At 41.0% G+C, this 22,203-nt stretch overlaps 2 protein-coding genes across 7 annotated transcripts; both read right to left on the bottom strand.

The window, feature by feature from the left end:
• Positions 1-741: 741 nt before the first annotated feature.
• On the bottom strand, positions 742-11,702 carry srlb (sarcalumenin b). Of its 2 annotated transcripts, XM_004071430.4 has the most exons (7): positions 11,598-11,702; positions 5,839-5,931; positions 4,821-4,916; positions 4,282-4,317; positions 2,877-2,993; positions 2,551-2,784; positions 742-2,475 (listed from the first exon to the last, which is right to left on the bottom strand). In XM_004071430.4, exons 1-7 carry the CDS (start codon positions 11,656-11,658, stop codon positions 1,664-1,666), a joined length of 1,449 nt encoding a protein of 482 aa, XP_004071478.3. In that variant the 5' UTR covers positions 11,659-11,702; the 3' UTR covers positions 742-1,663. The 2 variants fall into 2 exon arrangements, with proteins under 2 accessions (XP_004071478.3, XP_004071479.3); XM_004071431.4 differs by lacking the exon at positions 4,282-4,317.
• A 1,739-nt stretch (positions 11,703-13,441) lies between these two features.
• On the bottom strand, positions 13,442-21,072 carry tfap4 (transcription factor AP-4 (activating enhancer binding protein 4)). Of its 5 annotated transcripts, none has more exons than XM_004071429.5 (7): positions 20,589-21,072; positions 18,083-18,248; positions 17,905-18,003; positions 17,621-17,791; positions 17,386-17,535; positions 16,042-16,206; positions 13,442-15,954 (listed from the first exon to the last, which is right to left on the bottom strand). In XM_004071429.5, exons 1-7 carry the CDS (start codon positions 20,675-20,677, stop codon positions 15,802-15,804), a joined length of 993 nt encoding a protein of 330 aa, XP_004071477.1. In that variant the 5' UTR covers positions 20,678-21,072; the 3' UTR covers positions 13,442-15,801. The 5 variants fall into 5 exon arrangements, with proteins under 5 accessions (XP_004071477.1, XP_011476481.1, XP_078807748.1 ...); XM_011478179.4 differs by having other exon boundaries at positions 17,386-17,514; positions 20,589-21,053; XM_078951622.1 differs by lacking the exon at positions 20,589-21,072 and adding an exon at positions 20,397-20,557 and having other exon boundaries at positions 17,386-17,514.
• Positions 21,073-22,203: the final 1,131 nt, after the last annotated feature.

Here is a 22,203-nt window from a genome sequence, read left to right on the forward strand (position 1 = left end):
ATATCTGTACCTACAGTGTAAACGTGCCATAAACCCAGTGGAGCACCGGAAGAGAAGAAAAAAAGAAGCTTGCTTTGGGTTGGCAGCTCATCACACTTCTGTCCTTCAACTCTCTGCAGGCAAGATGGCTGATGGGTAAAAAATAAATAATGTGCTAGTTTGTTTATTTTTTCATTCTATATGTGTTCAGCTTCTTGTTTGTTTTTGAATCTTGACAAAGATGATGTAATGATTTAAGCTTTTCATTTAAGGAAACATGTTTAAAAAGAACCAGGGACCTAAAAGTAATAAAAAATGAGGCTACTAATATCTTGTCTGCAGTTTTCTTTGTCATAAACCATGACACATTCTTTCTTTAAGAACACTTGTAGCTCTATAGTATCACACTCTATGGTATCACATCCCATCCAGGTCTGTTTTTGCAGTTAATCAATATTGGAAGCATTACCTCTTCCTCCAATTTTTGTAAACTAAAGAAATCACTGGATCACAATCTTACAGAAATTTTTTGAAATACATTTTTTTGTGTATTCTGTTCACCTACACATCCCACTTTAGGGCCCATTTGAACTTTACACAGCAAGTAATCAATACGTGTCTTTCCAGCCTGCAGCAGAATAGGCTGAATTAATGGATTCTGCTGGAACAAAGATACACCCATCACTGTTTCTTTCATGGATGTTGGAGAAAAAAAAGGGTTGGAGAGAGTCTGAATGAAAAAAAAACATTCCGAGGACAGCATTGAATTTCTGCCAAAACCTGGCAAATTTATAGACTTATACAAACGAACAGTTAAGAAGTGAAGAACTAATAGCTTTTGACCTTTAAACTCTAACCTCTGCTTATTTCACAGGTTGTCAACAACCAAGACTGACAGACATTAAAGCTCAGAGATTAAAGGTCTCATTTGTTACAGGGAAGCATTGAATCAGACAGACTGAAAAAGGGAAATGTTTGTGATTTTAAAATAAATAGACATGCATCTGATGTGATATTTAACATGCAAAAATGAGAGGAAAACGAAAATAAGAACAAAAAGCAAAATAGACTGGATGATCAGCCCAATACACAAGCTTTTGTATAGCACCCACAAAGAGACAGCTGCAGGAACAGCTTCAGGAAGCTCGTGGAATTGGCCTGCTGTAATGCAATTCTTTTCATTTTACAACACAGATTTCTGTTTCAACTTCCTGTTTCATTCACATGCAAGGGAGCAGGCATTTAAATATTTTCAGTCTTAGGATTTACTTTTTTTTTGTATATCTTTTTGTTTTTGCCACGCTCTCTCCAAGTCACTAATCCTCAAATTCACAGTCCCAGACAGTCCAAAGGGGTCGAGCAAAAGGGGGAAAGGTGAGTGTGTGGCTTAACAGAACTCTGTGATCAGTGGCTTGTTCTTATTTCATCAGCACTTGTATCCTCAAGCTGCCATATCAAATCCTCCCCCGCCCCTCGATCTCTATTATTTCTACTGTCCCCAAATGCACCATCCCATTTTTTTTTCTCCTGAGGGGAAAACAAACAAACAAACAAACACAACCAATCGTTGCTCTCTTCTCCTCAGCAATACAAGCATTCTGACAAAAGTGGGGATGGCTTCTGCCAAACCCATCTTTTCACCATTTTCTGTTTCCGCACTTTCCTCCACTCTTTGCTCTGCTCCTCAGTTCTTTCTGTAACGGTTCTTTGGCTTTTCCCCGCAGCCGGTGACCTCGCAGGATGACAGGCCCGGCTGCTTGCCAGAGTTAATGCTGCTCAGAAGAGCAGGAAGCTCTGTGGTGATGGCTTTCTCAATCTTATCCAACAGACAGCCTCCGATGTAGGAGCACTGAGCAGACAGGGGCTTGAAGCTGGTGATGGGGTTGATACCAAAGAAGTCACGGTAAGCATCTCGGTTGGGCAGGTCAAACTTGCTGACGTTGGTCTTGGCTAGAATGGATTTAAAAATGTAGAATTTATCCGGATCGTCTACAATTTCCTGAAAGACCAGCTCGGGGTCACTGAAGAAACTCATCTTCTCTTTAAAGGTCTGGACATAGCGGTCGACCAACAAGCCATGGATGCGCACACGTATGCCGTGCTGGCGGATGAAGGCGATCTTGTTCTCCATCCGGTTCTCGATCACCTGGTTGAGATCTTCCAGGAGGGAGATCTCTTCTCGTTTGAAGAGCTCCCTGCTGGTGTCAGGTGCGTAATCATAAGGCCAGAAGGAACTGACATAAACGCGGGGAGGTTCTGTCACGTTGATGAGAGGAGCTAAGCTCCAAAACAGTGCTCCGTAAACTCTCATTAGGTCTTGGGTGGCCAGATTGTCAGCCTTGTTGAGGATGATGCGGATCTGTGATTCGCGACCCTTGAGTTGCTTGAAGAGCATCTCCAACTCCAGACCCACGTCCAGTTTTGTGGGATCAAACACCACAAAGATCAGGTCGGCACGGTCAATGAACCACTGGCAAACATCATTGAAGGGGTAGCCTGTGGAGACAGACACAGAGGTGTCACTTTGCTTTTATTTCTGCCTCTGCAGCGGGATGAATCTCTGTCTCACACCTCGTTCCTGCTGCTTGCGGTTCTCAATGATTCCTGGCGTGTCCACAAACGTCACACGCTCCAGCAGCTTGTGGGGCATCTCAATGCCAATCAACTTTTCCAAGAAGTTTTGGCCAAACTTCTCCAGGGGGGAGAAGGAGCGGGAGCTGTCTGCTGCCATGACAATTCCCTCAACGGAGCGGATCTTCTCCCCGTGCATGATAACAGTAAACTCAGAGGTAGTAGGCTCTGCTCCTACAGAACACGGTATAGCAAATACAGAAGCAACATGTCAGTGTGCAGAGGAACGTGTGAAGATTTTAGTGACAATATGAGCTTTATCATACCTGTGTAGAGCTGATAGGGGCTGTCATGCAAGCCCAGGAGGTAATTAATCATGGAGGACTTTCCTACACTCCAGGGTCCCAGGAACAACACCATGGGTTTAGAGGTAATCTCTCCATCTGGGATTAAAACAGATTAAAACCTTAGCCTTGTTTGGAAAAATCAAAGAGGAAGAAGATGACATTAAAACTTTAATTTAAAGAGAAAAATTTAGGATACCAAACAAAAATACATTTTTATGGCTATATCATATTACGTTATTGTATAATTGACATAAATGTCAAGTTAGGGCTGTTAAAGTGAAGAAAATGGCTGAAGGTTTCACTGTTAGCAAATATAAGGATCAAGAATTATTATTTAAAGACAAGAATACAGGATTTGTACAATAAACATGGGAGCCATTCCTGTGACATGACCTACAGATAAAGCCTCTATTAACCCTTTCATGCCTGACTTTATTTCCTATTAAATAAAAAGAATCTTAAATCATTTTCCTGTTCAAGATCATTGATTTAATGGTACATTGGGCTTTAGCGACATTGCAAAATATTTTGTGCTAAAAAAATATTCACTTTGTGAACAATGAAATTATGTAAAATTCTTTGGATTTTGTATTTAACTTTAGCTAATGTTTACAGTGTTCTGCCGCTAAATAAAAAAAATATCATAGAGAAACTGATATTTAGCAGGAAAAAAGCAGCAACTTTTGTAAGTTTAAGATCCTACATCATAAAAACTCAAAGAGCTGCAAAAAAATGCCCGACAATATTGTTAGTCATGCAAAACAAAAAACAAGAAATGCACAGTCCTCAGAGCAAAAGAACTGCTCTTTCTAACAGATTTTGAGTGAAGATGGTAAAGGGGTGGGAGGGACACAGGTTCTAATATGAATGTGGCTGAATGTGGTGGAAGATTATTACAAAAATAAAATCTAAAACTTTAAAGGAAACTTTACTTTTAACTGAACATGGATCACCCAATCCCACCTCTGGACTCTCTCTGGACTGCTGCGTTCTTTGTTAACGCCACAAGCTGCATGCAACCCCTCCACAGTTTCAATTTACATAATGCACCAGTTAGCCAATTGATATATACAATGCTTCCAGAATTATGTAAAAAAAAAATACTGAGCTCATTTGGACCCAAACCAGTCCAGTCAAGTTTATCTAAATTTTGGTTCTTCTGAATAACAATCTTTTTTAAATTGACAGTTTTCTGTGGACCAAAGCTTCCGCTCATGAATCACTGAGATGACCAACCAATCCAGCCTGATTGGCATCTCAAAGTGAAGCACGTTAGAAGATTCAGCATCAACAGAAAAGCAAAAGGGTGGAAAATGAAGGGTGACAGGAAGGGGCTTAGCACTTCAGGCAGTGCCATGCAAAGGTAAGCCCTGTCCACACCCACCTGTGGCTGAGTCCCCCAGGGTTCGTCCGGGGTATGCTGTTAGATGAGGGAAGTGGAGGGGGGTGGGATGAAAGGAGGACAGGGGAGAAGTGAAGGGGAAGGAGGCAGTGAGACTTCTACAAGCATTAAGGAGGGGAAGAGTGTCACTGTACATGAATGAGTGGGGGATCATGGATGTATAGTCCCATATTTGACCTACAAACTGTCAAACATATTTGCAGAAATGTTGTGCACGGATGGCCACAAGAGGGCGACATTTGTCATTTTTGTGGAAGTTTTAGATATTCTCTGAGCTGTTAATGAGAACAAAACACAGTAAAATACCACTTTGGGTATCATTTAAATTAGGACTTAAAATAGCTTTTTACTATAATAGCTAAGCAACAGAAATGTATTTTTGAAAGATGAGAAGTCAGATCTCTGTTGTGCATTGTTGAAAAATGGAAAGATGGCACGCAAACAATACAAACAAACAAGAAAACCCACACAAAAGAACCAAATGAAGCAAAGTAGAGCAGCAGAAAAGGCTTCTGGCATACCTGAAATCTCGTGCTGCCTCAGCTCATTGTACTTGTAGGCTTGCTCCATCGGCTTGATGGATGTGTGGTAGATCTTTCGCAACGTCTGTATAGCCGCTGAACAACAGCAAAAATAAACCAGCTAGTTAATAAGAAGAGTTTAGGAACTTTGCATACTTGTTACTACTTTCCATTTTAAATGTTAAATATTATTGTGATCAAATATCACTTTTTTCCCCCATTTTTGTTTTGCTGGCTTAACAATTGAGACTTCAGTTCACCTAATCTTTCTTAGTTTTCTGACTTGTGATTTTCACCAATCCACCACGGTTCCTATCAAAGTGTGGTTCTTTGTTCTGCTGTCATGTTTTTTTGTGTACTGCTGCTTTGTATTTGATTTGAGGGAAGAATTCCTTACTGGAAAGTTCCCCTGAGAACGTTCCTTATTGATTTTACAGACTCTGCTCCATCTTTTCTGATAAAAAAAAACCCTGAAAAAAACAAAACAAACAAACTTAAATTGTCTTGTTTGGACTGTTTTCGGTCATTAACTTGACTGTTAATGATTGACATCAAGTCATTTTCCAAACTTGTTTTGTTCTTTTTGGGGTCAAGTGTTGCTGGAGCTGGTGTCTCGCTCTTTGGCGAGGGCAGGTCACTCGCATTCACACCTAGGGGCAATTTAAATTAACCACTTACGGTGGGAGGAAACCTGAGTTCCTGGAGAAAACCTACACATGCAAGGGGAGAACATACAAGTTGCACACAGACAGGAGCCCCATTGGTGCTTTCCCCAGGCAGGACTTGAGCTAGGACCTGTCTGGCTGTGAGGGCAAGACAGGTTTGTTCAGATCAAATTTTGACAGGAATATTTTAATAATCCCATATTCATTGTTTCATTTGTAAAAGAAAGAGCATATGTTAAAGTAGAATAAAGATGATGCACATTTCCATGCCTGTCAAAAGCAATTATTACAAAAAGCTTTACAAAAAAAGAAAATTAAAAAAAGGAATTAAATGTATTATTGCTTTTCCTCACCTGCATAGTCTGATGCCTTCTCTTCAGTTGCAAGCCGCAGCGTCTCATCAATATGAGATGTATCTCTTAAGACAGAGGTGTGGTCTTCCTCCTCTAAAAACAACACCAACGCAATTTCAAATCTTTGATGCAATGAGTGATCAAGAAAAAAAAGTACAAAGCAATCAAAGAAATCAAAGACAGTTTAGGAGTTAAATGCCCATTGGAGAACTTTGAAGCTACTCAGATAAAGTCAATACTGCAAAGGTAGCCAACCACTTATACATGAATGGAGTTCAATACAGCTTTAATGCTAAATAAAACACAAATTATAGAAAAGAATATGACTAACAGAGTGGATTTTTTATTTCTTCCCATTTTTAGTAAAATAAAAAAAATTGATTAATTATTTTGTAACTAAGCTACTGCAATGCAAAAAACTAGACCAAAAACATAGCTGCAAAAAATTTCATAATTACTTGTCTTCATTTTAACTTTTTTTTGGGATTTGAGAACTGTTGCTCCGTCCATCAGTTTAAATTTACAATGTAAACAATAATCTCAACCTTCAACATATAATATGCATCTTTTACTGTTACCTTGCAGTCTTTTTTCAGAATAGAAGTTTCATGCATCAAGTACTTTTTTTTAAAGTTGCACACGATTGACCCTGCACAGGGAGCAAATATTCTAAATGGACAGCCTTCCTCAGTGACATGTCAGCATGTAAACAGAGTGGCTGAGGATTGACCCCCCAACTTTATTTATGGTCAGCACACTAGACACCCCCCCCTGAGTGTCTAAATGCAGTCCTGTCAGTGATTATTTCTGCATCAGTCATCATCCATTAATCATAATGTGGAAAAAAATGCCAGCAATTGATGAACTAATTGATTAGTGGGGTTGACTTTTGTTTCATTCCATGAGATAAAACAGGAGGCAGAGAGAATGAGTGAGAACATGCTGGTTCACTTGTAAGCGTATTGGATTACTTTGATCACAGCTGGTGGCACAATCAGCTCTTAATTTAGACAACAAATGCTGAAAGCAGGCAGACAAAGACATGTGTTTGGCAGCACCATGTGCTTTGTGTCAACAGCAGAGAGAAATGTGGCAGGGGCAGGGACTTCCCCACTTTCACTAAGACGGATTCAGATCTAAACTGAGTGATCCATTCACTAGTGTCTACATGAGATAATAATGAGGAGCCCTCTGTCTGTTCTTGTCTATATTTACCTGCCTATCAAAGTGTCACTGTCCTTGTGTGTCCAGGATTCAGACAAACCAGGTCCCAGTATTGCATATCGGAGGTTTTAGTGTTCTTTGTAGCTGATGCTTACAGAGAATTGGTCAATACTTTCAACATATCTTAATTTAAAAGGGATATAAAAGAGTATTTCAGGCTATTTGAAGTTCATGCCATGATGTAGAGATGTTTTGGCATTAACAAAGTAAGATTATTGCTTTTGATTGTCCTGAGTGTCCTGCTTGTGATGATTTGGGGGCTTCTTAGTGAAACTGTTTTAGGATATACTGAAAAAATACATCCAATTGAAGTGGTTCTTCAAAGATTCAGCCCAAATATCTCCTACATCTTTTTTTCTCATTTGAGCCACCCTCAAATAAATCCTGATGGATGGGACGCGCTTTGAAACCAAATCTAGACTTTATAATTGATGTTTGGCTCCCAGCAAGTTATGTAAAGTTTGATGTACTGCTTTATCTCTATAAAAGACAGCATAAAAGCATTCACTGCTGCAGAGTGGTCCAGTTTTAGTATGTGACTGCTGTAGAAATGTGGTCATGGTGCTTATTTTAAACTGCCAGGCATAACGTGAAGGAATGGAGAGCAGAGTAAAAGACGTTCAAATTTTATAAAACTTATGTTTTTAAAATATCTTTTTTATATCTGCTTCTTTATGGCTAAGGAGTTGTTCTCATTGTTGCAGGTTTATGTTACAATCATTTAATAACCAATGGAAGAAGAAAGTAATTTAATACTTTCAATTACAACAGCTTTAACACTAGATCTGAGATTCAAAGCCATAAGAATGAAAATTTGTGAACAGAAAAGGTAAAGCTATACGTTGTGTTATACTGTGCAGTGATTTGGAGCACCCACTGGACCAAAGCCAGAACTCTTAATGACTTCTACTGTTTCAGACCAACAGTTGGAATGGCTCATGGATTTGACAGAAATAGCGGTGCTGTAAATAACTAGCAAAATCCTAAATTCTTTGTTTGTTTGTTTACAAGCATCATTTACTTTAACTTTTGACTGATATGAAACAGTTAAAGCCCGCACAGGTCGATAATGTGGCAACATATTGGCCTATAAAAAGACAAATATTTCAGAACACATCAGTGCAAGAACAAGAAAAGGTTAATGGGAAAATTGAAAAACGTGTTCTATTCGTGTCAAAATTCTCCTAAACAGTAAAGAACTGCCAAATAATAAAAGGTTAAAACAGAACTTTTAGAATAAAAACGAACCAAATTAATCAAAGGAAAAACGCATAAAAATGTTTTTATTGAAGGGTCAGGTTAGTGTGAAGTCATCCATCAGAAGACTGAGGGGTTGCTTGTTCTCTAAAGTGGTTTCTGGCAGACCTGTTTTCATTCTGTCACAGCCAAAGCCAAAACGCACTCCAGCTTCTGTGTCTTCACTCTAAAGAGTTGTATCTTTTGGCACAGGCGTCTTGAACGAGCCGCGCTGCTGCTGTGAACTTGTTATCACCCTCCAGTCCCCGGTAAAGGCTCTGAATCGGAGCTTTTGCAAAGATCAGAGAGCTAATGTTCCCACTCTGTGGCAGAGCATGGCGCTCAAATTAACCCTCCAAGTGCCAGTAGAGCCAAAATCGTCATGCAATGTGACCGCACAGATCTCACTGCTTCACAGCTCGCCTTCAGTTTGGAGCATCACGCACTCAGTATGTGCAAATTCCCTATGACAAATCAGACACACCATTTCTTACCAGCAGTGGAGCAGGCATTTCTTTGCTATGTAGTCCAGTTTATGGACTGTTTAGTCATCAAAATCAAGTAACACATCATTGCATCAAGTTAAGCTAGTTCAATTAAATCAGATTAAATGAGGTTAGACCACTTAACCCCTGCTAACTTGAGCTGCAGGGGATTCAGATCATTTTAGTTAAAGGTCAAGAGGTTATTGAAGTGATTTTATTCAAATCAGATTAATTAGAGAGATTGCATGAGGTTTCATTTGATAAAAACATAGTTTATATTAAAAAAAAACAACAATGCAAATTCATTGCTTCACTAGGTAACTAACAAATATTTATATATTTTTTAAAAGGGTCTAGTTTAGGCGTCATCGATGGCAACAGGTGGGACGGCCTGAGAAGCAAGTGCTCCCCCACAGTCAGAAATAGTCCTACAATGGGTCAGAAGATGGATAGAGAAGGAGGCAGAATGACTGCTGCCTATTTTAAGGTTTGGAGTGTTAGTCTGTAGTCAGACTCAGGGACATCCACATCCCCATAGATTGTCTTCCATTAACAGGAATTAAAAACTGAAATGAATGAGCTCAATGCTTCCTGTGTTGTAGGAAAAGTTGAATTTCTTTTGCATTGCAAAACCAACTCTTCAAAACTTTTCATTCTGACTGCAAAACATATTTGAGAGTAGAGGCAATTTCCACTGATGTGTTGATCCTTTTGCCTGTTAGGGTGTCAGAAAGGACATCAGGTGCCCTTGGGGCCGAAGGGAGTCTTAAAGAGATGTGTATATTAAAGCAGTTGTCTATGACTGGTGTCCCCCCCCCCCCCCCCCCAACCCTCTAGGACAACAAAAAAACATGGGGGTGTCCCAGACATGCTGCACGCTGTCAGATTCACGCCAAGATTTTGGAAGGGTTCAATCTCCCCTCATCACTGCACTGAGGGCGGATAGTATTGCATACAACTATAAATGCACCGTTTAAGAGGAAGCACAAGGAAGGATATTAATATCTGTTTATTTAAAGGAGTAAAATAACAACTCATGCATTTGATTAAAATGCTTTTTTTATGAGAGCTCTTAAAAATGTTATGATATTGACAGTTTTTAACAGGTTTCCACAAGGTAAAATAAGACAAGGAACATTAAAGTTATCACCAAAGTCAACTTTTTTATGTATACATTATTTGCAGGCTTTTTTTTTGACTCAACAAATGTCGTTAAATTGTCTGGTTTGTAAGGTTTTAATGTGTTTTGTGAGGCTTTATGTCTAAAAACTGAGTCCCATTGCAGAAGCTCATATGATTCAGTCACCTGCAGAGCAGCAGTCACTCATCTCTCTGATTTTCCTGCAGGATGTGCAACAACAATGCACCTCACACTAGCAGCTCAGCATCCACAATCTCAGAGAACTCATGAAGGAACAGGGACTGGGAAATTCTCTTCATAATAAGACAGTTAGAATTAAATTAATGAATCATGAGAAAAAGATGTTTACCAAAAAACACGCTCCAGCTGTGTCACTTTTTTTTTTAAATAAACGATATGATTCTGTAAAGTTGGACTGCTGAACCAATGACCTAAAGGCCAAGGCAGCAACGAGAAAACAAGTTTTTAATTAGCCTCAAAAGATGTATTCACGCCACCAAAATGGATAAGAAATCACGATATTTTCAAGAGTAAAATAAATATTTTGGGATCAAGAAAAGTATCACAGAAAATATTATTGTTTTATATCAAAAAATGACCGAGAAAGTTAAATAAACTACCATAAAAATGTTGGTTTATAGGATGAAACTTTCAGACTCAATGCTTGAGAGAATTCTGGTTGTCCCTTTATCATCCTGTAACAATCTCATTCAATTCAATGCATAAGTTTAGTAGACTTTGTTTAGAACAGGTGGAGACTGAGGCACCCTGAAAAATACCTGCACAGGTGTCTGAAAACATGTGGGACCCCCCCCCCACACACACAAACACCACCACTCCCGCCAAGAAAATACATGTCCCTAAAAGGCCAACTGCTGGGAATAAATTGCGATTGTGACAGTGCAGAGTGACAGCAGCTGTGCAGCATATCTAACACAGAGCATGATGCTGGGCGGGGTGAAGAGTCTGAAAAGGGTGTGGGGGGTGGGGGTGGGGTGTACTATAGTGCGCAGTGTTAGGTTTCAGGAGGCTTTCCAATCTTAGACACCTGACAGAAGCCCGTATTATGGAAGCCTGGTTACGGACTGTGGAGCTGAACGCCACCCCAAGGACAGGCAGGGGTGACAGACAAGGGTAACAATAACCGCCCAAGTGCCGGCCTGGAAACCACACCGCATTTTTAGAATGGGCAAACTGGGAGTAGTTATGAGCTCAACAGCACAGCAGGACTTTCACAAAGCAGGTTCCGACTAATTAAAGTCACGGTGATAAAGTTGACTATGATGGGGGTTTTTATGACATAAGAAAAAGGCTCAGCGGTGATCCAGGCTCCCACATGGCCGGCCTGTCCTTTCTGATCAGGCTAAGAGTTTCCATCAGCTGCTGCCCGGCTGCAGGACAGCTGACATGGAGTCAGGCTAAAACAGCTTTGACTTCTCCTGAGTAGACTCTGACCTGACGTAAGAAAAGTCTCTGAATGTAAAAAACCGTCCGCTTCTAGAATTGTTGTGAGACAAAAACCCAGTGAGTTCTGAGGAGATTTTAGTTAACACAACTATCTGGACATCATCAGCCTTCCATTCATTTGAAGCATTTGGACACAGGTGAGTAGTTTTCCAGCAGATCATTGGATCTTACATCTGGATTAACCAAAACACTTCTCTGAGTCTTACCTGCTGTGGCCTGCAATAGCAGCAGGGAGAGGAGACAGCAGATCCAGACTGTACCCTTCATGATGGCTGCCAGGAGAACTCCGGTGGTCAGACAGACTATATATACCATGGCAGGAAGGTTAAAGTGCACGCACAGGGAAGAGGCGGGGCACACGGAGGGCCAGCTGGACGAGGGACGAAGATATGCGTGTTCATGTTTAACAAGTGTGCAACAGAGTCTTTAAAGTGGACTTTTCTTTTTTTTCTTTTTGGAGAGGCTGCAGCTCCTTCTTAGCATCCATGCAAGACCTGATTCTGTCCACATCAACAATGCTTTAACAGTTTAATCGAATAAGTTGGTGGAGTTCACCTAAAATCCTATGTCTTGATTCAAGAGCCAAAAAGATTTAAATAATGATGGATTATAAGATAAAAATCGCATGAGAACAAGCCGATTCAGGGCAAGTGTAGAAGTCTGAAGCCTAAAGACCCCTGAGTCAGCCAAGAGCCTCTCACACAGCTGAGCGCTGGACGGATTATTGCTTTATCACACTCAAACAGACACTAAAAGCCGAACATAAGCTCACAGTTCCATGGGAATCAACATTTCAACTGTAGAAATAATCCCCCAAAATGGCAGGAATTTTACCCCGACCACATCCATCTGGGGAGGCACGTCCAAGCACCGCAGCATGCATGTTCATCCCCATACCAGCTTAATCCTTCACGCTCTTTACGGGTGGTTGAGCGGGATGATTTGAGTATTTCACTCTGTTATTTTTCGATTCACTTGCATGATTTTTTTTTAAATTACAGATGATGAACTTTGGTGGCTGTAATGGTCCGTTTAAAGTTCTTTTTGCATCTTTGACACTGTATTTTATTTCTTCGATGGAGCATTTAATCAAAAATCACTACTGACAAACAACATTGCTGAATTTTATTTTTTTTATAGTAAACTTCTTGATTGACATTTATGACCTGATTCAAACTGATTTTGAGGAAATTTCAGCTTCAGAGCATAAGATAGGAGAGGCTTTGAGGAAGAGGATTATAAAGAAGCACTGGTGATGAAGCAGCTGAGGGAGCTTATGATGCTGAGAAAACTGAAGTGGCTTCAAACATTTAAGAGAAGACAACAGCTAACTGGAAAGCTAAAAACCTATATAAAGACTTTGCTTTTAAGGAATTTAAAATGAATAAAAAGGGCAACCTGTCCCGAGTGTACCCAACCTTCACCCAACAGTAGCTGGGACAGGCTCCAGCAACTCCACCAATGCATCTTTATTTAAGCTTGCTTTTTGTGTTAAATCTTTAATTTGAGTTATTTTCAGAGTAAAGAGGATAAATAAAAGTTTTTAAGCTTCAAACTAGTTTTGTTGGACATTATTTGTACTTTGTCACATAAAAAACCTTTTTTTCAATCCAGTTATTAGATTGATGTGGATGTTGCTATGATGTATTTCTTTGTCAAATGTAGCTTATTTTACAACCAAACCTCACACCAAACACATAAAAACGTTTCAATTATTGAATTTATTGCCAAAATATAAAAAACGTTGAATGGCTCAGCATTGGGATGGGGCAAGATGCCAGCCACTATCACGGGTGTCATCTCTGACCGTCACAGAGAAAGTGGTCAGTCTTAATTTAGCAATGAGCTGCTAAGCAGAAGAGGAGGGGGGCTCTTCAACATATTTTCTCCAATCAGGAATAGACACATGTGCATCCAATTTGTTATTCGAGTTGCAGTGAAGATCAGGGAAATGCATCCGATTGGGTCAGCGTTCGCTCTGTAAAAGAAGCAACTTCACCCGTTAGAGTGACTATTGATTTGGCGGCGACAAGAGACACAAAAACCAGGGTTTAAAAAAAACAGTACAAACTTTATTATTCTGTCTTTACAAAGGCACAAGCCTCTTTATCCCCAAAACATCTTTTAAGAGAGAAAACAAAAAGCTTCTGGATGACCATGCAAATCGACAGGTCTAATAAAAAAAAAGAGGAAATAAAATGAGCAGCAAAAGATATTGACAATATATGAACAAAGACAGGATATAAGTCACATAGAAAAGATAGTAAACATGACAGGATATAGGACTGACATGGAGGGGGATAACACAGCTGTGCGGCTTTTATTCATAACTTCAAGAGCTTCAGCTGAAGAGATGCCCCTTAACTAATATGAAGAGGCATGCTCCACTTTATTACAGTAAGTGCTTTGTAATTTTAACCCCATTTGGTGATCCCCATGCGAATCTGGCAATCTGATATGTTCACTATAGGTTTTGGAACGCAAGATAAACAACAACAAAATGACGAACCTGTTCAGGGGTTAAAACGTTTTGATTTCAGGAGGCTTTGCAAAAAGACAGTTTTTCCCTCCATCCAGAAAACTCCCTCCTATCATTTAATTTCTCCTCTTCCAGTGCAGCCATTGTTGTTTGTAAAAGTAGTAACTGTGTTCAGTTTGAATGTGGGGGGTGAGTTTGGTATTAAATACTAGGGTGTGCCAAAATAAAAGCCCTCAAATGCTATTAAAAAAGCAACATCACAGAAAAAGTTCTATTCATGGAATGTTGACGTCTCGTTCTGTGAGATTTTTTTCCTTTCTGCCTTTGAAAGCTCACAGTGCATATTTATTTGATCAATTTCAACCAAAAACCCCAATTTAGATTGTGAGAATTTGTAACAGAAAACATGAGTTTAACCATGTCTACGAAACAATGGACTCTTAGGCAAACAAATAAGTGGACATTAGAAAAAAACTTGTGGGTAAATATGCATTTTAAGAAAGCCCAGGTTTTTATAAGTCCAATTTAAAAAGTAATAAGAAAAAAATGGTGGGTTTTCCAGTGGCCACTACGCATTGAAGTGTTCAGGGCTGTGTTAAGGCTGGCCTCACAGTGCCTCCCTGCACCCATGGGCTTTCAATAAGGCGAGCCACTGCCTTTCTCTTCTTTAAATCAACTGGGATTTCAGTCAACAAAGCACATTTGAAAAAGATTAAAAGGAAAAAAATCAGAAAATATACGTATTTAATTTGATTAATACACAAAAAATGCACAATATGACAGATGATCTACAAAGTAAAATGCATAGAACATGGGTAAAGTAGCTGATCCAGTCACCTCCATGCTAAACGAAAAACTTCACCGGGCATTTTCCTTATAGCTTCAGCAAACTCTGACTTTATACATGTCCCAAAATTTGTACAAAACAATACACTGATAGGGCCAAAAAAAACCAAAAAACTCCTATGATTGCAAACAAGTGATTGTATGTCAGTCATGGGCAGTAGACTTCCAGAGTCTAGAGCACCGCTGAGCTCTGCTGCTTCAGAAAAATCAAACTAACGTCTGCGTGGATGTTACTCACCAAAACTCACAGATTAGCTTTTTTTTTCTGCAAGTCCTGTGGCTTTTACACGCACCTGGGTTGGGGTCTCAATAAAGGTCAACGCAGTGAACTTTTGTCACAGGTCACGAGTAAATGGAAGAATGGGTGTAGTATACACCAAATGCGGGACTAACGGGAAGCCAGCCCAGAAAAACAAATAAAAAAACAGGTATTAGGAGATAAGTGCCCTCTCATCTGTGAGCCCAAGTTGAAAGTATCTGTTAACTGAACAAAATATGACAAAGTAGAGTAGATTAGAGTGAAAAAGGATCTCACAGTGTCCCTCCAAACAGCTCAGATGGGTCTCAGGCAGAAATATTTCAAAAAACATCTTTCTTAGTGAAAATGCTCTGATGCTGGGCCTGGTGGGGCACCACACCACCTGGCCGCCCATCCAGTCAGGTGAGGAAAAAAAAAAAAAGGCTTAGTAGTTAATGGAGATGTTTTGCAGACATTCAAATTCTTGTATCCAGTTGAACAGAGCTTTTCTAAATCGGTTAGCAAAGCAGTAACACTAAGAATCTTTCTACAGATCAACAGACAGACATGCGTTTGTTTATGTGAGAGCGCTGGGGTTACAGGTAAGCAAAGAAAGATGCCTGCATGGGAAAATCTATCTGGGCAGCTTATCACAGTTAAAACTTGCTGTCTATTGAAAGAGAAAAAAAGACTAAGATTGAGTGCTTCAGTCTGACTGCCGACCCTGCCAGTGTTCTTTTCGCAGGAATGCAGAGTTTGTAAGCATCCTGTAGCCGTAGTCTGCTTCTTCTGTTTTTGTGTGTGCGTGAATGAAAGTGTGGTACGCCAGACGACGTCAGGGGTGTACTCAAGGCAGTGTGCAGTCATCAGGGCCGTCGCTGTTGGAGGCCGTGTCTGAGCCTGCAGCGTCAGAGAGCACGCGTCCTGGGGTGACGATCACCGCCCTCCTCTGCTCCTCCTCGCAGCTTTTCCCCTGTGTGCCCTCGATGTGCTGAATAGCCTGAGGTTGACCAGGAGGATCACAGGTATGTCAGTGACAGTAGCGCCCTCTAGTGTTCACATGCTAAAATGACAAATAAAGTCTTACTTGGACAATGGTGTCCAGGTTCTGCCGAGACGTGGAGACTGAATTGATAACAGATGTTGGGCCCATGGTAACCACGGTAACGTGATGGGGTTGGGTTTGAACGGGTGCAGGGACGATGACTGTGGCGTGGTGTGTAGGTTCAGGTGGAGTAGAAGGGGCCAACACCTGACAAGAAGAAACAACTTAACATCCAATATGACATTTATTTGTCTCTACCCTGTTCACTTCGTTTTACCATCAGATTCCGTAAGAACCAGATTTTGGAGCAGCTGTTGGATTGAGGTTTTTCTTAACTGCTATAAAAGGTGCAGATCATTAGAAGACAGCCCAGCAGCTGTTAGTAATCCAAAAGGTCACGCCTGACTTCATCGTTATTAATCATTCAGTTAGGCACAAAAACTAATTTTCTAGTACGAGTCCCCGGCGGTGGTCTTGTGTCACGTCTGACTCATTTGAGGTAAAATCAAGCAAGGTGAGACATGGTGAACATGGAGTGGATGGACACAGGGTTCATGTGAATGAAAGGTGAGCCTGCAGAAACTGGACACTGCAGTAGGATGTGTAAACAGCTCGTTTCACGCGCTGTTAAAAGTGCCGTAGATGTTGACAGCTACACAGTTCTGCAATTAGCACAGATATTTAAAGACCTACTCCGATCAAAATTGTGTTTTTTTAACAAGTTCTTGTTTCATTTATCTCACAAAAAAAGCAACAGTAAAGACCACATATTAAGAAAATTCAGCTTAAATTGCTTTTTGATTATTTCTTTATTCAAATCATTGTAAATCAGGAGCAGACGGGAAAATGCAATTTGAAAAAGAGCTTATTTGTGACGTAAAAAAACGCCGGGTGGGCAAAAAAATCCCCACTGAGCATCCATGTGTCAATGTACATCTTCTGTTTCCTCGTCCAAGCTGGTACTGTCGAATTATTGCACTGATTATGTTAAGTTGGGGGTGTGAGGGGCTGTTAGCTAGCTTAGAGAGCGTGTAAAAAGATGGATCATAGGAATAGGAGACGGGCTTACTCCATGCCAACAGTCGCGCCCACAACTCAAAGACAAATTTCAAAAAACCTGCTTCCGCTCTGCACAAACTATGTCCTAGTAATCAACACCGATTTTTTTATTTTGGCTACAAAAAAGCATAATCATAATTAAAAGACCACCGGGAATGCTTTGAAAATAGTATGATGAAACCTTGGATGTTAAAGAAAATCATGGTTTATCTACTAAATGAATCCCCTCAATGCTCAGCACCTCTGTCTTGTGCAGAATTCTCAAGTAAATAGGCTGATTTATTGAAGGTTATCAACAGGTTTAAGTTTGAAGCCAGATGTTCTTACCTGAGGGCTATGGGCTGGTGTCACGTCCTTCTCCAGCTGTTTCTGTTGCTGCAGAAGCACCAGGCTTTGTGTTTGGGCCTGCTGCTCGTGGAACTGCTGGGCGATCGCCTTCAGTCTCTCTGGGTACAACTGAGCATCCAGAGAACGCATCTGTTATTTCCAACATCAGAAAACACACATCAGTGGACGCGCTTCTGAAAACAGGTCTGCGCTGCAAGCGCTTCGTCCGTGTTACCTGATCTTCAAATATCATCCTGAGTGAACGCTCCTTCTCCAGCTGCTGCCTCAGCTCTATCATCTCTCGCCTCAAGTCCTCAGTCTTCTCCTCCTCCAAAATGTCCGGTGAGCCAATCCCTTCATCTTTCTCCTCTGCACGCTTCCTCTTAGGGGAAGAACCACTAAACTCCTGCGACCAGAAATGAAATAGAGCATTTAGATGCAAACTCCAATCTGTAATAGCAGAAAACTGAAAGGCTTGGGAATGTCTTTGCATGCAGGCGGTATTTTAGGACAATCCACCTGTATGATTCGCTTCAGCTGACTGTTCTGCTGCAATAGCCGTGTCTTCTCCTGCTCCAACGTAAAAATGTACTCTGCTGTCTGCTGCAGGATGGCAGCCTGAAAACAAACACCACAGTTTGGTTGTAACAGCAAGTTGAGACGCTGACAGCTCCACAAGCTGTTGTTCACAGCTCACCTTGCTGAGCTTCTCTCCATCACTGTGTGGGATGAGTGTTTTGAGGGACTGGAATCCGGCATTAATGCTCTGCATGCGCCGACGCTCGTTACTGTTGGCGATCTCTCTGCGAATTCGCCTCTCTTGGTCCCGGGCTGTTTCTGGGGTCAGAGGAATGTTGGCCAGGCTGGAAGAAGGAATAAAGAACAAAGTTATTAATTGATATTGAAAGTTTTAAAAAATGTATAAAAAAAAGCCAGGATGGACTATTGTAAGGCTATTCATTGTATTTAATATCATCAATCAACTTTGATGAAAAATGTTGTGTGCATGAGTTGTTTTAGTTTTTAAATACCACCTAAACTTCATTTCAGATCTGAGGAGTAGTACTGAAAATTGTCGGAAAGGCCTTCCAGACCTTACCCAAGCGTGTCGTAACCCTTGTGCTATCCTAGGCACTTTAACGTTGGGAGTTGGGTCATCTAGACCCACTAGACAGTGCGCTGAACCTTTTTTCTTCAATGGTTTGTGATCTTCCCTGGTTTCCGTGGATTGCATTAAATCTCTCCACCTTTATCCACCTTTGTCATGGTAGGGAGAACATGTCAATGTAAGGGTGGGGTCATCTAAGGTAGCACAAGGGTTAAAGCAGCAAACATGTTGAAATCATGTGGATCGTGTCTTTCCAGGGAGGTCCGACATACAGCTTTGGGCATTCAAATAGGGTCATGCAAAGTTGATTAAACAGTTAAACTGTGGAGAAAAATCCTCCAATCCCACAAAGAAAGGATTGGAACGGTTTGAATGAAATATTCTAATTCCTCTATTAACCAACCTCAGGGACTATATTCTGCTGCACTCTTATCTGCAGTGACTCAGCTGCCTCAATGCAAACACAGGGAACAATTGTACGCACACAGATGTAAAAAACTGTATTTGAGTATGCTAAGTGTGCAACGATACAAACACATGCAGGAGTCCTGCACCAGCACATCCAATTAATTAATTCAGTCAGAACGAGAGAAAAAAAACTGGGCTTAGACACGTGTGATGGTAAAATTAGAGAAAAGTTTCAATGTACCAAACAAAGGGTCATAAAAGATACAATTTATATTACTTTTATTAAAAAAATGAAACACTTTTGAAAAAATGTGTTAAATTTGTCACAAGATGACTACTTTCGGAAATTTTTGTGACCAAATAGTGATACCAGTCAGGGCAGTATTCAAATGTAATTAAACTTTATTTATTTATTTTATCTAAAAAACGAAAATATTTAGGAAAAATTCAAGGAAAGGATAAAGACTACAGTTTGGTGCTTTGAAATACCCTTTGTAATTACAAATGTTGAGATAACATTAATAGTCAAAACCCACCGCATCATTGTTCAAGTACAAATGGCACAAATTATAAATATAACGTGTATAAATTTATCCCCCCCCCCCCCCCCCCGGTCTTTTGGCAAATCTCCGCACGGGTACTTCACGGATTGAAAATAAAAGACTCCATTACCCACAATTCCCGCGCTCTGCCAGCAACAGCTAAAGATCCCTCCGCCTCCCTCTACACACTGGGCTGCGGACGTATCGACGGGCCTTCCGCGACATACACACCCCCTTATTAATAACACCAGTTTTAATTTTCATGCCTCCCCGCGAACGACAAATGCCCTTTGCCGGACGCATGTGGGGGGAAATCTGTCTTTGAAGGCCTTCAATAGTGCCCGTTCTCAGGAATGTTCCCCACAACCTCCCGCTCCGAGCAGACTTTTCTTGTCCTCCGCCATTACAACAATGCGGCAGGCAGCATGGCAGAGGTAGTTACGGGATGAAAAAAGACGCAGTGGAGGCAGCGAACAGGACGCGCTGCTACACAAACTCAATCACCACCTATTAAAGTAACAAGGCCGTAACAAGAATTGCCAATTTGCACTAAAAGAGCGGGCAGTAGTCTAGGAATCATAACGATACCAACGGCAAACCCTTCACTTTTAGCTGAAGCCACAAGCATGGCCGCACTACCCACAATAACTTCGGCTTGCTTGGAGCGAAACTGGCAACCGCCACGACGAGGGCGTCGTAAATCAGCACTTTCCGACAACAATGCGGTCGCTGGTCCAATATCTCGTGTTTGTAGGATACACCAGCACATTTAGGCGGCACTAAAAGATTATTAGAGGGTAAATAAATAGTTGAGGGATGCGCTCTAGAGGGGAGTAGCAGCGTGGTGTGCACGAACCACGTGGTTAATGTTTGTTAGCTACAAAATACTTCGATTTCAGTGGTAAACGCGCAAAATTATTCCACATAAGGGACACTTAAATCAGGGCGAGAACCTCCAGGTGTCCGGCGAGATGATAATCCCTGCTTTTGAAACACATTCACCCCCTCGTGTCCCCGGGAGAGGGTCGTATACACAATAACACATCAGATCAGGCACGTTGCCCAGCCCTAACAACATGGCTAAGTGCGCGCACTATCTTCACGCGTACAAAAAAATAAATAATTTGAAGCGCATGTGTACACACCTGCAGAGACCACCAATCACCTCCTTCTCCGTTTTCCGAAAATGTTGCAGCGAGGGCACCTTCTGAGCTGGTACCATGAAATACTCCATGCTCCCTTCTCGCCAGTTTGGTCCCCCCCTCCCCCGGTAAAAAATAAAATAAAATTATATAGTATCCTTTGAAAAAAAAAAGCAAAACGCTGGGAAGAAAAAATAGTCCCCCGCCGGTATAGTCAAAAGACAAATCCCTGGTCGGACTGATACACTTCTTTGAGGTTGCTGAGAGTTGTAATGTTACTCGACTTCCAGCTGATGGGGTTCCCTCGTTGTGTGTGTGGCGCTCTACATCTCTTTTTCTCGCTCCCTCCCCCTTGCTTTCTCCCCCTGCATGGCCGTGTGTGTAGATGTGTGTGTGCGCGCAGCTGATCGGATGGCTTTCAAGGCGGGAAACAGCTGGTAGGAGTCACACACCGCACTAGAAAAAAAAGCTCCTTCCGCAGAGAGGGGGGACTGCGTGTAAACAAAGGACTATTTATCGCACTAACGCCGCGTGAAGAACGCACGCGCGTTATGAAAAATGAATAAACGTTGTTTTAATAGACTAATAGATACATCATATTTATGACTAAATGCTTTCATGGACATTTGTTTTTCTTTTTACACGTTTTTCTTTTTCCACGGTTTAAATCCTTTAGAGGAAATTAAATTTTGGTGAAATAAGTTTGATCTTTTCATAATTACTCATTAATGTGCGGTAGAAATGACTTTGAGTGTCACCTGCGCCCTGATTACGCCGTTAGAGCGGGACCACGCAGGGGCGGACACTCGAACAGCTGCGATAATCGAACAACAGAGATCAGCTGACGAGCTGGCGGCGCCGCGCGCGGCAGGGGGAGGGGTTTCGGGGGACAAGCCGGCGGCACACGCAGCACACGCATGTACTTCACCATTTTGGCTGCGAAGAGTCATTAAAATCTAATTGAGCGAATGTGTGTGTGTGATGCAGCGGCGCGCCCTCGGCGCAGGCTCAAGATGGGAGCTGAGAATTTCGAGCGGCATCCGGAAACGTGAACGCAGCAGCAGCTGCTGCAGAAATACGAAGGCGTTTACGTCAGAGAAGGACTTTCAGGCATAATAATGTAGGAAAGGCACCCTTAATGGTATTAATAAAAACATAGAAAACACAGTAAATGTTTTATTCTTCGAGAAATTTGACTCAGAATAATAAAAAGTAATTTCTGTAATCAAAACTAAGAAGGTAAAATAATTAAAAAAAAGGAAGAAATTCGATAAACTGTTAGGTTACATGGTGCCTCACGAGATTTGTAGCTTTTATAGAATTCTAAACACATCAGTCTTATATCACACATCAACATGAATCTTTTTTGTGGGTAAGATGAAAAAGAATGAACATAGGTCAGCTGCAGGGTGCATGGATAATGTTTACACTTAAATAAAGGCAAACACATTTTAAAATCCGTAAACCATTTATAAGTACAGTTTAGTGAAGATAGTCACAACATGACTATCCTGCCAAGATTTAAATTACTACTACTACTACTATTAATAATAATAATAACAATGTAATTCTACCTTTAAAGAGACGTTCTGATGATGTTATGATGTTCTGTCATCCA

The sequence above is a fragment of the Oryzias latipes genome, chromosome 8 (assembly GCF_053564925.1).
Source record: "Oryzias latipes strain Hd-rR chromosome 8, Olatipes_Hd-rR_3.1".
Classification (NCBI taxonomy): Eukaryota; Metazoa; Chordata; class Actinopteri; order Beloniformes; family Adrianichthyidae; genus Oryzias; species Oryzias latipes.